General features: G+C 41.5%; 1 protein-coding gene across 1 annotated transcript in view; it reads right to left on the bottom strand.

Annotated features, from left to right (window-relative positions):
• Positions 1 to 18190, bottom strand: part of LOC129707421 (formin-H) — an 87244-nt gene that overhangs the window by 25886 nt on the left and 43168 nt on the right. Inside the window, exons 9-11 of the mRNA XM_055652443.1 lie at positions 17106 to 17217; positions 9747 to 9837; positions 4199 to 4285 (exon numbers count right to left, since the gene is read on the bottom strand). Coding sequence (XP_055508418.1) covers positions 4199 to 4285; positions 9747 to 9837; positions 17106 to 17217 — 290 coding nt within the window. The remainder of the gene's footprint in view (positions 1 to 4198; positions 4286 to 9746; positions 9838 to 17105; positions 17218 to 18190) is intronic.

The following is an 18190-nucleotide window of genomic DNA, read 5'->3' as shown; positions in this document are numbered from 1 at the left end:
TAGCACTTACAGTGCCTTGATCATGGTGAAACATTGCATTTCACAGATACTTCAGCTGGCAGAAGTGTAATCATTTAAATCAGAGAAGATATTTCCACCATTTTTAGGAAGGGTGCACCCACATTTTGGCACAATGAAACCGAGTTGAACTGTTCCCAATAAGTATAAGACCTATCATAAATCTGGGATGTGCTTAGTGACAGAATATTGATCACTTCAAACTAACACTGGACTTCAAATGGCATCCTGCAACTGAGCCTAATTGTACTGGGCTTATCCTCAGCATAACACTGGGAATTCACCTCTGCGGTCGAAGTCTGCCAGACAGGTTTAATTTAGAGATGCAGCATAGAAACATGCCCTTCATGCTGACCACCGATCACCCATTCACACTAGTTCTATGTTATCCCACATTCACATCTACTCCCTACACACTAGGCACAATTTACGGAGGCAATTTATCCACAGATTGGATTCCTCATCATAAATAGGATGTCACCACAGAAAATTCAGCCATTTATTCTCTTTTTCTTTACGACTTTTTTATTTTCTTAATTAATTATTCATTTTCCAGTGAGTTTTAAATAACTTTAAACTCGCAGTTAAAAACACTATTTTTTTTAATTTTTGGATTACTCAAAGCATTTTTTTTACATGTAATTGTACACCGGAGGCAATTAAACCTCTTGTAGATACATTTTACATGCAGCAAGGCACCAAGCCTAGCCTTACTTCCTCTCAAGGGCAACCAGGACATTTAGAGGGCAGATGCTCAGCAGCCTCACCATGACTGGCGAGTGGCTCTAGGACCTGGGTGAGGACATGGTTGGGAAGAGTTCCCACACATCCACACCAGGGCAGTGCAATATTGGAGACCTATGAGGAGTGTTTAAATCAGGATGTTGTGTCACTTGGAAATGATCTTAGGGAGTGATATTGTTCTCATGAGCCATTACCTTACACTTCGAAAATACTTTCTTAGCTCTTCCAGATGGTGATTGATGTGAGTTCGGGAGATAGAGTTCCCTCATACTACACAGAAACAGGCCCCTTGGCCCACCAAGTCCATACCAACCATCAAGAACCATTTGCATTAACCATACCCTGTTCCCATTTTTTATTCTTCCCACATTTCCATCAACACCTCACAGATTCTACTGCTTACATACACACTAGCGGCACTGTATTGACACAAATTACCCTACTAAACTCCCACTGCTTCCCACACTGCACCCAGCTTTGACATGTCTGAAAAAATGGGAGGTGGAGAAACCCCACATGGTCACAAAGAGCACAGATGAACAGCACCAGTCCAATTAGTTTAGTTTTGAGATAGAGCATGGAAATAAGCCCTTTGGCACTTCGAGTCCATACCGACCATCGATTACCCATTTATACGTTCTTTGTTATTCGTGTTTTGCATCCACTCCCTACACACTAGGGGCAATGTGCAGAGGCCAATTAGCCTACAAAACTACACGTCTTTGGAATGCGGGAGGAAACAGGAGCACCCGGAGAAAACCTACATGGTTACAGGGAGAACATGCAAGCTCCATACAGACATCACCCGAGGTCAGGATTGAAGCCATGTTGCTGGAGTTGTGAGGAAACAGTTCTACTGGCTGCTTCATCTATGCCACCAGGGATTGATACTGACACAGCTATGGCTAATGGCTGCAGCACCTCTGTACAATCTACAGTATAGAAACCACACACTGAAACACATCTGCCACTGTGTGCGTGTTGTGAGAATGGGGAAAATTAAACTGATGGATTACTTGCTGTGCCGTACCTCCAGTTACCATCTGCTATCACTGTTACTGTATGTCTGTCCAAAATTCAATTCAATGTAGAGATGAACCATACAGTCGATTCCTTGTAGCTAGCACCCATTTTCTAACGCATGGAGCTACCTCTTTAACCTACCTTTTCCCCAGCTCTCCCTAGCCACAGTTGAAGTGCCTGAGTTCCCTAAATTCAAGCAAATATACCAGCCAAGCATACAAGAGTACAGTGAGAAATCTAGGTCATACTATAAATCAGAACTTTATGCTATTATATCATTTCAGACGATGAGATCAGTCAACTGTGATGGATACGGTGACCTAATTTTAAATGATTTATACGAGTTTTGTTTTCCCTTCTTGGTAACCTGAAGATGCTTTTAAATTAAGCAATCTTTTTTTTTTTTTTTGATTTATACCTGTAAGTGATTTCATGCAATTCTGTGCTGATTCTGTTGAAGTCCATACTAAATGTTATAAACTTGTATCGTCTTGTTGTTAAATAGTGTTTACACTGCCCTGGATTCTGCTAATAATGGAGTAGCTATCAATGTTAAAAAAAAAAATAATTGGACAGCAATTTCTGGCACCAGCACGTGCAGTTAATTGCTGAAATCAGAAAGCTATGGTCCAATTTCCCAGCTCCACAGTAAGCGTTGATGCACAGGTACCTTGCTGAGAAATTTAGGTTTAAAAATGTACAGCGGTGTGAAGCTGTGATTTTTAATCAGGAGGCACCTAATAAACACAGTAGAAATGTTAGATTTTGCCCATTCAAATGTGAAGTGAATTTTTAACAATATGCAAAGTCTTCATTACTGCAAAACAAACCCTTAGGCATGGAATATTCTTTTTTACAAGTGTAAAGTCTTATTTTCTCTCATTTTAATTATCATTGGAGACTTTAAATAAAAGTTAAAAGTCAACTTTTTTTTAAGTTTTACTCTTTGTGGTCCTTCATTTAATCCCATTATTCTCAACTGTTACTTTTGTTCTTTTGTTTTACTTTCTGGAAATATGTTAAATTGTATCTTACGACACAGGAGACTATTCAGCCAATCAGGTCCATGGCAGCTCCCAACTGATTAATCCTACTACTTAATTTTGCAGAATCTCTTTATTTGATTTTCTCTCGCACTGCCCTCTGATTATTTAGCTAGTTACTTACGGTAGCCAATTAATGTATTTGCATGCCTATATGATGCAAGGAAAAATAACAAGGAGAAACTCACACATTCCCAAGAAGTGCATGCAAACTCCACAGAGATAGCACCCAAGATCAGGATCAAATACCACACCTATATTTAAATGTTCTAACACATTCTAGAGTAGATTCTGCATATCTCAGTTCAGATTCTTTATTCTAATTAATTTTAGACGCACTTGTTGGTGTGCCCATTGCTTTGGGCTCCAGTTTCCATTGTAGAGGACACCATTATGACTTGATTATGTCTTTAATGGTGCACATTAAAGGGCCTGTCCCACTTGGACGTCATTTGCGCGCCAAGCAGTTGGCGCGCAAAGATTTTGTGAATCACAAAATCCTGGGGGCACCAATCATCACTGCCTACGCCACCATGCCCCACCACGCGCTATGCGTGCGTCACATGCGCTTCACGATGCGCCTGTCGTGCGTCGTGACACGTAAATTATATCGTGTAAATGACACGCAAATGGGACATGCCCTTAACACCTCAATGCAAAATCCTCCACATTTGTGTCTTTCCCATGGGGATCTTGAAATATTGAGAAATTCTAAGAGACTATTGTACCACTGGAAGTCCGGTGACATTTCCCGAAGGAACAGTGATTTTGTCATCTACTAACCTGCATCATCTACATTTCAAAGAACAAGGTCTTGAATGTGTTTGAATTGGGTGCACATAGATGCTGTGCAATAAAAAACAGTGCCCACCTGAAAGATCTGTCAGTACTCTGATTCAAGTCATCCTGTTCAATGAAAGTGCAATACAGACTAGCATGAATGAAGATACCTGACTTTGAAAGGTTCTCTGTCCTTACACTATGGGTTCCTAATTCAAATTACAATCGATCTCTTTGGTATTCGATGCCACTGGGGTCATATTGGTGCATGTTGAGGAAGGAAGCCTGCTCTGCACACGTGACCCCTGCTGGACATAATGGACAGGCATCCAGTGGGATTTGTGGAGCAACTCACCATTAAGGTGTAAGGGGTGAAAGAAAGCTTAATATACCCAGCAGAGACACTTTCAGTTTCTAGCTCTGTGTTTCTGAATTACTTTTTCCCCCGACTGTTTTGTCCCATAAATTAATTGGACATTTCAGGTCCTCTATTCAAGTATAACGTGTGTATGAGTCATTTTTAACAGTGCCTGTTTGCAGAGATCTGTTATTTCCATGACCACTGTCATCATTGCACATCTAGTACTTACGGGCTGAAGGTAGTCAATAGTTTCTGGAAGTTCTCGCAAGGCAAGGATAAGATCCAGTTTTTGGCTCAGACAACTAATGTTGCACATCTGTAAAGGAACCAGAATATGACTGATGAAGTAATTGAACGACCCAATTGAAGAGTTGTATCTTGTTATACAAATATCATTAAAATCTCAATATCACGGTATTATTTTTATTAACCCTAATCTGTACATTCTGATGCATGGAATATAATTTATTCAACATATATTACCTTGTGATGTCCACCCTGCAGCATACACTACTCAGATCAGAAGTACATCAACTATTGCAGCAGAATTAGGCCATTTGGCCCATCCAGTCTACTCCACTTTTCAATCATTGCTGATCTATCTTTCCTTCACAACCCCATTCTCCTGCCTTCCCCCCATAACCCCTTAGACATGTACTAATCAAGAATTTGTTAATCTCCATCTTAAAAATATCCATTGACGTGGCCTCCACAGCCTTCTATGTCAATGGATTCCACAGATTTGCAACACTCTAAAGAAATTCCTTTCTAAAGGTACGTCTTTTTATTCGGAGGCTATGACCTCTGGTCCTAGACTCTCTCACTAATGGAAACATCCTCCCCACATCCACTCTATCCAGGTCCTTTCAGTAACTTTCAATGAAGTTACCCGTCATCCATGTAAACTCCAGCGAGTACAGGCTCAGTGCTGTCAAATGCTCAACATATGTTAACCCAATCATTCTTGGAATCCTTCTTGTAACCTCCTCTGGAACCTCTGCAAACCCAGCACATATTTCCTCAGATATGGGACCCAAAACTGCTCACATTATTCCAGTGCTATATAAAGCCTCACAATTTCATACCTGTTTGAGATGTAAATATGAAAATTAGCAAAATAAAATAGCCTGATGATCCTCTTGCAAATAACTTATTGGCCTTATGCATGAGGAACTGGAACTTTTCTACGGAGCCAACAGCTTACAGGGCAAGAACCACACTCCAACATGGGTGTCATCAGGAGAAATTTGAGAGGAAAATATTGTACACACCATTTTGTGGAAGATGTTATACAGTGAGCCTAGCACTGGTTGGGAGCCAGCAGACTTAATCAATCTCACTCACAAAGAAACACTCGCACTTGGCTTAAAGGTGAAATCTAAAGAGAATAATTTCATTCTAACATCAAGCAACTCCACTACTTCAAATGCTTTTGCAATCCGTCACATTCATGTTGATCACAAATTTCTCTAACGGTGATAACTCTGGCAATAAGCTGGAAAGTTGGCAGTGAAATCATACAATTGCATAAGATCTATAGCTCATAAAAAGATCACATTGCTTGTACTGGTATTTATACTTCAAGTAAGCTCCCCCCCCCCCCCCCCCTTCCCCCCCTTTCTCCCCCCCCCCCCCCCCCCACCCAGAACCAAGTAAAAGGGTGAAGCCCATTTATCCTTTAGCTGACTCTTGTCATTCAATTAAATCAAAGATGTCAGTTGAACACTGTTGATTAATAATAATAATATAATATCTTTTATTGTCATTGCACGTCAGTGCAACGAGATTTAGTATGCAGCTTCCAAACGATGTAAAAGAAAATTAAAATAAATAAATAAGCTGTGTGATGTGACCATCCGAGGGAGACAGTCCAGGGGGGGTGGGGGGCACTAAGCAGGGCCGGTTCAGAGCCGCTATAGCTCTGGGAATAAAGCTGTTTCTGAGTCTGGAGGTTCGGGCGTAGAAGGCCTTGTAACGTCTGCCAGAGGGAAGTAGTTCAAACAGTCCGTTACAGGGGTGTGAGGAGTCTTTATGTTGCTGACGGCCTTCCTGAGGCACCGTGTGCGGTAGATGCCCTCCAAGGCTGGTAGCTGTGTCCCAATAATCCTCTGCGCTCTGTGGACGACGCGCTGAAGAGCTCTCCTCTCCGCCTCCGTGCAGCTGAGATACCACACAGAGATGCCATACGTTAATATGCTCTCTGTGGTGCAGCGGTAGAACGTTGTCAGCAGCTATTGGGGCAGACCAGTCTTTTTTAATGTCCTCAGGAAGAACAGTCGTTGCTGTGCCTTCTTGACCAGCGCAGCGGTGTTGGTGGACGATGTGAGGTCCTCTGAAATGTGAGTGCCCAGAAACTTAAAGCTGGACACTCTCTCCACACTTTCCCCGTAAATGGAGATTGGGGCGTATTCTCCATTATGGGACCTCCTGAAGTCAATAATCAGCTCCTTGGTCTTGGAGGTGTTTAGTGACAAGTTGTTACATGCGCACCAGTCCGCCAGGTTCTGCACTTCCGTTGTGTATTTAGTTTCATCACCGTTGGTGATCAGCCCAATCACTGTTGTGTTGTCTGCAAACGTCACGATGGTGTTGGTGTCGAATGCAGATACACAGTCGTGAGTGAAGAGGGAGTAGAGCATGGGGCTTAGTACATAGCCCTGTGGTGTGCCGGTGCTCAGGGTAATAGTGGAGGACAGGTGCGGGCCCAGTCTCACTGCCTGCGGTCGCTCCTTCAGAAAGTTCAGGATCCAATCGCATATCGGCGAGCTGAGGCCTAGCTGGTGGAGTTTGGTGGTGAGCATGGTGGGGATGACCGTATTGAATGCAGAGCTATAGTCAATGAAGAGCATCCTCACGTACGTGCCCTGTCTGTCCAGGTGAGTCAGGACAGTGTGAAGAGCCAGAGAGATGGCATCCTCTGTTGATCTATTTGCCCTGTATGCAAATTGATGAGAGTCCAGTGAGGCAGGGATGCTGGATTTGATGTGGGAGAGGACCAGCCTTTCGAAGCACTTCATTGGGTTAGAAGATAGACACAAAATGCTGGAATAATCTCAGGTAGCATCTCTGGAGAGAAGGAATGGGTGACATTTCGGGTTGAGACCCTGCTTCAGACTAGAGTCAGGGGAAAGGAAAACGAGAGATATAGACGGTGATGTACTATATCTCACGTTTCCCTTTCCCCTGACTCCAGTCTGAAAAAGGGTCTCGACCCACAACGTTACCTACCCCTTTCCTTCAGAGACACTGCCTGTCCTGCTGAGTTACTCCAGCATTTTTTGTCTATCTTCGGTTTAAACCAGCATTTGCAGATCCTTCCTACACGGCTGATCAGGATATGGATTGCATTTAATTTTGGTGCATTAAGCCATGGTTGTGTCAGCGTTAATACACGGACACATTTAATCTGAAAAATTCATGCACTCACACATAAACACACACTCACATTTACACAAATTGTTAATCACAATCACGACCTCCACACCTGCACACCAGTCTATTCAATATCAATCACAACACTCACCAATCTACCATGAATATTTTATCCCTTCCAACCCACACGCAGGTGCCAGGACTTCAAAGACACTACGAACAAAAAGTGTGGGTCTAAAGGGGCTGTCCCACTTGGGTGATCTAATCGAGGAATCGAGGAAAACATTTTTCACACAGAGAGTGGTGAATCTCTGGAATTCTCTGCCACAGAAGGTAGTTGAGGCCAGTTCATTGGCTATATTTAAGAGGGAGTTAGATGTGGCCCTTGTGGCTAAAGGGATCAGGGGATATGGAGAGAAGGCAGGTACAGGATACTGAGTTGGATGATCAGCCATGATCATATTGAATGGCGGTGCAAGCTCGAAGGGCCGAATGGCCTACTCCTGCACCTATTTTCTATGTTTCTATGTTTCTATCCACGAGTTCTGGCGAGTTTGCCCTCGACTCATACTCGCAGCATGGTCAACACGAGGTCGTAGCAGGTCTTTGTAACTCTCCTTCATGCTCGAGAGTAGTCCCCGTGTATTCGAGGCTTCAGCTAGGTCACGGCGTATTTTTCAACGTTGAAAAATGCCCGCAAGTTAAAAAAGGGTCGCCATGGAAAAAATCGATGGATTTTTTACTCGTAAATTTAGTTGTAGTAGGTCGTAGTAAGTCGGCATGTTAGTTGTAGGTAATCGAGAGTAGTCAAAGGTAGCCGTAGATAGTCTTCATCATAGACGACGGGAGGTCGAAGGAGATCGTCTTCACTATCCAGTATTCGGTGTCCAATTTTCCCGAAGTTAGTCGTAGCTAGTCGTAGCTAGTCGAAGCTGGTCTTCAACATAGTCGAAGGAGGTTGAAGGAGGTCTTCAACATGACATTTTTTCAAACTCTCCTAAACTCTTCTAACCTCACCAATTAGGTTGCCCAAGTGGAACAGTCCCTTAATGGAGATTGGGGGTAGATCTGGGAGTTCATTTGAAATAATGATAATTGACAGGAGACTTTCGGTATAGTTTTGAAACAGAAATTACATCATGCCTGCAAGCTAATTCACGACTAAAAATAACTGAATGAATGGATGGCACATTTTGGTCTGATAATATAGTATCCCGTCTAGATTCACAACTGACATCCACTCTGGATGCAACTGCATAGAGAACAAAAAGCAATGCCACATGAAAACATTGCAGAGAAACCACCCCAGTGTTATGGCTCTCTCCTTGTACTTTAAATCCTCTGCAGGTATTATCGTTACGATAAACCTAAAATAACCAATGGTGTCAATTATTTCAGAATGTGGGAGAAGTTACATAGCCTGTCAAGTCCACTTGTATACCCTGGAAATAATTTAACAAGGAAAGAAAGATTCCAAGGTAAGGAACCTCTTGAAAATGTTATCTCCCTCCTCTCAATTATCAAGAGATAAATAACAACTGAATAAATCCATTGATGACAGCGCTCAGCAGCGGCTGCACTTCCTGAGGGTCCTCAGGAAGCACAACCTGGACTCTAACCTGCTGCTGATCTTCTACCGCTCGTCCATCGAGAGCCTGCTGACATACTGCATTACAGCATGGTATGGCAGCTGCACCATGGCAGACAGGGAGAGGCTTCAGAGGGTAACTAGGACAGCGCAGAGGATCATTGGCTGCCCTCTCCCCTCCCTGATGGACATCTACACCTCCCGCTGCCTTAGCAGGGCAAAGAAGATCATCAAAGACAGCTCCCATCCTGCGTTTGGACTGTTCGACCTGCTGCCCTCTGGAAGGCGCTATAGGTGCATCAAATCCAGGACAAATAGACTCAGGAATAGTTGCTTTCCGAGAATTATAACTACTATTAATTCTAATTCACACATGCACTGATTTCACTGCCCAACACCACGGACTTCCATCTGTATATATGTATATATGTATGTAGCGCCGCAAAAAATTTGGCACCTATTCCCCCCCCCATCCCCCCCCCCCCCCCCTTCTCCCTTCTGTTTTTTGATTTTTTCTGTTTCTTGTTTTTTGTGCTAAATTGTATGTATGCACTGAGTACGAGCAGCTTTCACTTTCACTGAACATGTATAGTGACACTAAATGGCATATCTATCTATAAGGCACACATTGTTCAACACTGTTCCAATAAGACAAGCAATACGTTGGTAGAATTCCCTCTGTCCTCAACATACCAGTATTGCAGTCACAAACAAGATTCTGATTTTTCTTATGATTTACAATCAGTTTTCTAAGTAGATAAGTTGTTAAGAAACTTAGGTTTTGCTGAACACTATAGAGTTAAATAAGATGACTTACCTCCATCATATATTGGTCAACAATATGGAGATCAGATGGAGAGTCTTTGAATGCTTTGTATTTTTCAATATCACTGAGAGTGGGAACATACCTGACAATTTATTTAAAAAGCTTATATTACATTTATGAAAAGTAATTAATCAACCTACATATAAATAAAAAAGTTCAAACATAAAATACACAATAAAATGTTGTGTCCCTTATCTGTGCTCAATGGACAGGTAGATTGTATTCAAGCATAGTCTTTCCTTTGACTGGATAGCGTGCAAACAAAAAGCTTTTCACTGTACCTCAGTACACGTGATAATAATAAACTGAACATTAAAAATACACTGGAATAAATTTATGAACCCGCCCCATTAATTTCAATTTCTAGCGATTTTACACAAATAAAAGACACTAACACAACCAAAGAAATTTGAGTAGGTCATTTTGGTTGGTGTGAAACAATTAATTACAATGTAGAAGTTGAAGGAATGTTAGGTTTGTGTTAATGGAGCATTGTTATTGTGCTTGAACTTGTCATGGCATATATTACATTTTTGAAAAACACTCTAATCCTAAGCATTTAATTGCTAAAAATGAAAAGTGGCCATTGTAAATTATACAGTTTTCTTTCATCTCAGGGTTGATCTGTGTAACAATCACTAACAACCCAACTCCACAATACATAACCAAAAACCAAAGGGTTGTTTGTTATCTTTTCATGCATGTGCTGCGTCCAATACTTGCATTAAGTCCATCCTGGAAGATGAAGGGGCAAATAGATGACCAGCAGAAAGGGACTTTCCCAGTGTTAGAAAGGATATGTAAGAAACGACAATAACATCATAGGTACAAAGTATTTTGTTAATTACTTTGGCTATGACTAACATGAAGCTGTGAAGCATTGGGTTGAGGGTAGATTGTCAAAATTATGGCAGTTTATAGCATTCTGCATTGACTGTAAAGATTGACTGTAAGTTTTATTTTGTATGCTGTTGGAGGACTTAATATTCCACGAAACTAGTTGGTGAAATTGACTCTCATTCTAGTGGCAATCGATACCTTTCCCTGGACGCAAGAACAATGGACAATGGAGGACCTGATGTGGGGGGACTGCCGTGAGGGGGGGGGGGGGGGGAGAACAAAGGGGGGAACTGGCGCCAGTGGGGGGGGGGGGGGGAAGAGATTTTAACTTTGTAAGTTAGGTAAGGAATGCAAGCAAAGAATTTCACTGTCACTTGTCACATGTGACAATAAAGTATTCAATTCAATTCAATGTAAGTGTTTGAAACATTTCTGAATCTATAGGTAAAATTTTACTGTCAGGGCTGAACACCTGTGACCCAAAGACAATCCATTTTCTAACATTATCTAGTTATAGTGGTATCAACCTCCACTTCCATGACTACCTCGTCACTAATAATAAAGGCTTGTGCCTGGGTGGTGGGGGGTTGGGGTGGGGTGCAATGTATAGTGGACAAGCAAGTCCCAAATCACATCCACTTGGCAGCTGAAAAGAATTTCACAGCCGGTTCCGTAATGCCCCCTCTTTATCTGGTGACCTTGGCTGTCAATGCAATGTCAATGCTTCAAAAAAAACTCATTCTTGTAATAGTTACTTGCTACTAAAAAATATTCAAACTTCTTTATGCATTTGTTAAAGTAAATATAGCATCGGGAGAAATGGAAGGGTAAGGTGTGAAAACGAGAGATCAAAGGGGATGTGGAGCAAGGAACATGTAGAATAGATCTTTGTTCGCTAGGGGAAGGTGACAAAGTTTTCTTCCACATGCTGTGGTCTTAAGATGTACAATAAAAATATTAGGATAGGATATGTATCCAATAACATGGTAGATCTGAATACTCATAAGCAAAGTCAAAAAATAATTATATTTTATTTCATAAGTGGGCTATCAATCATATCTCATGTGCTTTCAATGTATTCAGTTTACATCATACATTAAAAATTAATTGGGTAAAAGCTGAAAGAGATGGGTTCAATGGCACTCTCTATTCCTTTGTGGACTGGTGTCAGCCAGTTGAAAGTAGTGAGAGTGCTAATTAATCTTTCATTGTGTGATGCAAGTTCATGATCATTATGCCTCTATCATGTTCTTCAGGTCTCATGGAAAGGAAACGCAGCTGTAAGAATTAGAATGTGATGTTATTGTTGTGAATTATGCGAGTGGGAAAATATGTTGAAAGGATGCCTTTACAAAAACAATTCACGGTTTATTTGAGTGAAGAATAGGATGTCCATAAGTTCATAAGTCTTTGGAGCAGAATTAGGCCATTCGGCCCATTGAGTCTACTCTGCCATTCAATCATCCTTCCCTCTCAACCCCATTCTGCTGCCTTCACCCCATTACCCTTAACATTAAGAGTTGTGACGCTAACTAGTGGCATGCCTTGTTTTTCTTTAATGTTTGAGCAATGTGATTGAAATTCTTGTTCAGACGCAAATTCAGTCTGCCAATGGGATGATCTATTTCCTCAAGATGGAAGTCTACTGCACTTGGTATTCTCGGTTGGTCTCTCAATGCAAGGCTTGAACCAGCTTAATGGGGTATCCATAAAGAGCACTGGTATATTAGGATCAGAAGCTGATCAATCTCTGGAAGCCAGAACATAAATAAATGCCTATTTCAACCAGCAGATGCTGGGCTCCGTACGATTGTTTTTATTTTGACACAATAATTCTGGAATTATTGCGTGTAATGTCTATTTGCTGCTGTTCCTGTTCTGCATATTTTATTGGACATTGGAAAATTACTTGCATTTTTTCAACATCATGAGAATAGAATTAGCAACAAAATTGAATATCCCCCACTCGCCCATGTGTATGCATGAAACTAGGAACTTCCCCGCAGTTGGACTGGCCTTGCTTTGTGCTCATGTGACAGAGGTACATGAATGGTTCTCTTCCATACAATGGAGACCTCCGTCACATGCCAAGTGCAAGATGACAAGCCTCAGTACAGAAGATAGACACAAAATGGTGGAGTAAATCAGCAGGTCAGGCTACATCTCTGGAGAAAATAGATAAGTGACATTTCAGGTCAGGACCCTTCTGCAGACTGATTGTTGGGGAGACTGGGAGCAAAAAAACATAACAAATCAAGCTGGCAACAGGTGTGAGCTCAACAGAAATACATAGTTATGAAGTGTATATATTTTGTTACAAGTTCATTGCAATTATGCTTAGGTGAATCTAATAATGGTTTCTCAATACTGAAATAACTACAGATAGAGGCCTACAGGTTTTCTTCGAAACAAACAAATTTGAAACGCTGATATTTTCTCTGTTAATATTATTCTATAGAGAGCATTGAGGGATATGTTTCACATGCAAGAAGATGAGATTAGTTTATTTTGGCATCATGTTCAGCACAGACACTATGAGTTGAAGTGCCCCTGTTCCTATGCTGTAGTGTTCTAGGTTTAATGTTCTATGGAATTCACAGAATCTGTGTGATCTTTATAATTCACGTAACTTCTGTGCATTTTTATTTAAATTGTCAATCATCTTTTAGAGTTGCCTGGTGCATTGAATGGTTGATACAGAATTTACACTCCAAGTAGCATTTGCTAAAATTGATCCCTCTACTCACATCTGAAATCTCTTCTTTACCTAGTGTCCGATTTCGCACAATAATTACCCAATATCATTTTGTGGTATTAACGTTAAATAATTTCCTGCTATTATTATGCATCCCATCGCTAGAGAGAAAGATCAAATTTATTAGAGGCCAAATGACTCATTAGCAGCTTTGTAAGATTAATAAAACACTTCTGTTTCACGGGTTTGTCATTGTTGCTCATTAATTTGCATTTTTCACATTAGAATACAGCAATGGCATATTTTGCAGCTATTTCACTAGGTCTGTTGAAATTTTTGGAAAATGATGCACAAAACTTTTTTTTTCAAAACAATTCTGAAGCACTGCAAAACACTGGATTCCTTCAAAACCTTGCCATCAAGGAAACATTTTCATTCTTCACCTCAATAGCCCTATAGGGTAAATAAGACATAATTCCTTCACTATGAATTCCATGTCACTTGGAAGGATAATCACGGCTTTAGGATGATTGAATCATCCTTCAGTTTTCAAGTGGTAAACGACCTCTAGATTAGATTTGACTTTCCCTTAACTTTAAAGCCTTCATTAGATATTATGAAGGCATCGGTGTCTTCTGAACTGCCCCACATTCTGTAAATGATCATCTCGTAAACTCCTCACTGAAATTCTGTCGAGCTATTTGAGGTATAGATTATCTTGTCATTTGCTGTAGTGCTTGATTATGTATCCTTGCAATTTTATTCCAGCTATTATAGATGAAAGATCAAGCAGATAATAAAGAGGAGACACAAGAGAAGGCAGACGCTAGACTGTTCAGCAAAAAGAACTGACGAACTGCTGGAGGAACCCGGCAGATCAGGCAACATCTGTGGAGGGAATGGACAGACAATGTTTTGGATGAAAATCCTTCACTGAATTGTCATTGTGGGGATCCACCTTATTACTTTCCAGTCCCTTCCCTTTCCCATCTCTTGCCTTCACCTTTCTACCAGCTACCTGCTCTCATCTCCAGTCTTGTAGACAGGTTCAGACTCAAAATCTCACCCCACCCCCATTTCCCCTTGATCAAAGAATGTGGCTGGATTACGTCATAGGGTCACGCTTTCAGGCCCAGGACCCTTCAACAGAACTGGGAAAGTGAGAACAATTAGTTTGAGTTTGCAGTGAAGGTGGAGGGAGGGATCGATTAGGCAAAAGGAATTTCTTAGATAGTTAGTGGTCAGGATTGCTGGGGTGATGAGTTAATTAACAAGGTGGGTGAGAGGGTAACAAAGAGGTGTGAGATGTCCCAATGTGTGCTAATGGAGAAAGAAAAAAGGAAGGGAATACAAAGAATAGACAACAGTACAAATGGATGGCTTGCTGCAAAAGTGACCAGTTCTGATTATTGACAGAGAATACAAGTTACCAGATTTTGGAGAATTCATAATCAAGTCTGAAAGGTTACAATGTACCCCCACAGAAGATGAGGTATAGTTTTCTATTTGACCGATGCTGTCTGACTTGCAGAGAGATTCCAGAGTGTTCAGTTTTTTTTGTGTCAACCAAGTTGCTGTTGGTCTGGGATTACACCCAGGACCCGATAAAGAAAGGTCACCAGATGTCCTTGGTTGAAAGTCCTTAGTGAAGCAGATGGGCTTCAATAATGATCTGATAACTTTGCAGTCATCATAATTAAAGCCAAGACTATTTACTGCACCCGCACCTCATACCCTGCACACAGCGCCAGCTATTCAGCTGCAGGAGCCATGCCACACAGCGGATTACACAACGTTACACACACAACACGAGCGTCTAGCAGCCGTGGCCCTTGCTTGGCGAAATGCAAGATCCAGCAGACTGCAGGAACAAGCCGCCAAACTGGATGGGGGAGGGTGGTCCCAACAGGTCCCCCGAAGAAGGGAGGAGGGAGCTGGTGACAACGGGCAAGGAGCAAGACCAGTAGGAGAGGAGAGGGAATCAGAGTGTGGTCTACCGTGCCCTTGTCCCGCTGAGTTACTCCAGCATTTTGTGTCAACCTACACACCTGCACATCTTTGGAATGTGGAAGAAAACTAGATCACCCAGAGAAAACCCACACGGTCACAGGGAGAATGGAAAGACAGCACCCAATGTCAGGATCGAGCTAGGGCCTCTGGCACTGTAAGGCAGCAAGTTTGGAGATATAATGAACAATACCGGACAGAATAGACTGCAAAGTAAAATAACACTGCTTTAGGGGTCCATTTGGTGAAGTGGAAGGTGGTAGAGATGTGCTGATAGACTGAAAGATCTTGAACATATTTGGATAGAAATGAAAATCAGTTGCCATGAAAGTCAGTGACTCAAAGATCTGGACACAGTGCCACATAAAGATCTTAGGGTAGAAAGGGACAGGTGACTCACTTCCTGACACCTCAAGTCATTTTCCACATGACACAAATGAGGAGTTGATTTAACAATCTTCATTTGACCACAAACATTTCTCGAGAAACACAACACTGACCAGGACAAAGCAGTCCATTTCATTGAAGCTCACTCCATCACCCTCTGCACTCATTCCCTCCACCACTGGCACACTGTGGCTGTAATATGAGACTTATACAAAATATAGGGCAGGTACTTGCCAATGCTACTCCAACTAAATCTTTCAAATCTGTGATCTCTGCTCCAAGAAGGGCTTGGGATCACTATTATCTGCTGGTTGCCTTCCGGGTTCCTCATTTGCAAATGTATCACCAGTCCATCATCATGGTCCCCTTCATCCCGAATTCACAAGTTATAGGAGTAGAATTAGGCCATTTGGACTATCGAGTCTACTCCGCCATTCAATCATGGCTGATCTCTGCCTTCTAATCCCATTCCCCTACATTCTCCCCATATCCCTGTGACCGTGTGGGTTTTCTCTGGGTGATCTAGTTTTCTTCCACATTCCAAAGATGTGCAGGTTTGTAGGTTGACACAAAATGCTGGAGTAACAAGCAGCATCTCTGGAGAGAAGGAATGGGTGATGTTTTGGGTCAAGACCTAGACCCGAAACGTCACCCATTCCTACTCTCCAGAGATGCTGCTTGCCCTGCTGAGTTACTCCAGCATTTTGCGTCTATCTTCGATTTAAACCCGCCTCTGAAGTTCTTTCCTACACAGGTTTGTAGGTTAATTGGCTTCTGTAAATTGTCCCAAGAGTGCAGTAACCAGTGTGCAGGGTGATTGTTGGCCAGCGCAGTCTCGGTGGGTCAAGGCATGCAAATAGTCGCCCATAAAGAGAGAGCGCCCCATGCTGGGTCCCCGTTGCTCTTCCCTGGATCCTTCCTTGTTCCTTCAAATACCAGCTAGTTGTAAGCACATGGACCAGTTTTAAATATTATTAAGGGTACTGTACCTTTCAACTCCATTGTTGCCAAGTACACAGTTAAAGTGCTGACCTGTTTTGCATGACCCATTAATTGTGCATGGCATTCCCTTGTGCCTGTTTCAAAGGACTGCCAAATTTTGCCTTCATTGCTACAGTTCTTGTGTGATGGACAATGTACGCAACATTTACCAGGATGGTCATATTTCAAGTTAAAATTTAAAATGTATCCAGCGAGACCAAGATGGCTGTAGAACAATTGATGAACAATTAGATAATTCCACACATGGGTATTAAATTGTTAAAAGAAGATTGGGAAAGTCAGCAACAATGGTTTGCAGTTTTGGTAATTAAAGCAATTAGTCTTATCTTTAAACCAGTATGTAGCTGATCCACTTTTCACAATTCCCCGTCTCACGCCATTCCTGAATGGACTCAATTATTAACTCCCCCCAGTCTTACCTCCGCAATGAAGTGATCTGCTCATTTGTTAGTCCGCCATTTTCTTCTTGTAATATGAGTAATTTCATTTTCAATTGGTTCACTTTGACAGGAAAACTTTTCAGAAAAATGTCTTTAAAGAAAAGAAAAATATCATCAATCAATCATTTGTCCATAAATTAGGAAGTTCAAATTGATTAGCTGAAAAATGACAAATCCTGCTTTCCTTTGGGTTTTCGTTTCAAATCTTGTAGTTTATATTTCCACCTCTTTTGCTGGTTCCATTGAAGCAACCAAATTAACCAGTTCTAAATGTTCTTTTTTCAAAGACTTAAAACTCTCATCTTTTTTTTGTGCAACACCAACTACTCCATTCAAACGCAACAGATCTGAGGCAATATTATGTGCAGGTCTGACTAGATGCAAGGATGGCAATTTTCATTCAGATTTAGCCTTTTTTAGATTGTTTAAAGTCTATTAATAAATGCACTATCGAAGCAATGCAGCCTTATTAGGTGCAAATTCTTCCCAAAATTATGAATGGTTTTATTGGAATAATCCCATGAGAGGAAAGCATAAAGAGTGGAGTTACACCGAGTAGTATCCCCCTATTCACATTAATTTACTCCGCAAAACAGAGTAAAAATATAGGATACTGGATCACGGGGCTTAGATGGATAGAAGGAAAACTGTGGATAAACGATTAATAATGGACAGCTTTCTCACTGGAAACAGTTTGGAAATATTTCACTCGTACCCGCAATATTCCAGAATGGAAAAAAATCAAATGGATTTGTACAATTCAAGTATTGCAAACTTCTGCTGGATCATGACAGCAAAGAGCTTTTGTAATTCATCTCTGCAGTGGCACGTTGAAGAAAGATGTAGTCAGTCTACTGCAGGGCCTAGTCAGTTGCACAAGACATCACACACATCCTGGCTGAGGAAACACACTGCAACTCATACAAAGACAAATGACAGAAAATGCATACACTTCATTGCAAGGATATCAGACCCTTCCAAACCTTTTCTGGAGAAAGGCTTCACAAACTAACACTAAAACTTAACAAACTGTTGCTAATGTCAAACATCAGCAAGTAAACGTT

This window comes from Leucoraja erinacea, chromosome 21, assembly GCF_028641065.1.
Source record: "Leucoraja erinacea ecotype New England chromosome 21, Leri_hhj_1, whole genome shotgun sequence".
Lineage (NCBI taxonomy): Eukaryota > Metazoa > Chordata > Chondrichthyes > Rajiformes > Rajidae > Leucoraja > Leucoraja erinaceus.
The sequence above is the reverse complement of the archived record's forward strand: the minus strand, read 5'-3'. Positions and strand labels throughout refer to the sequence as shown.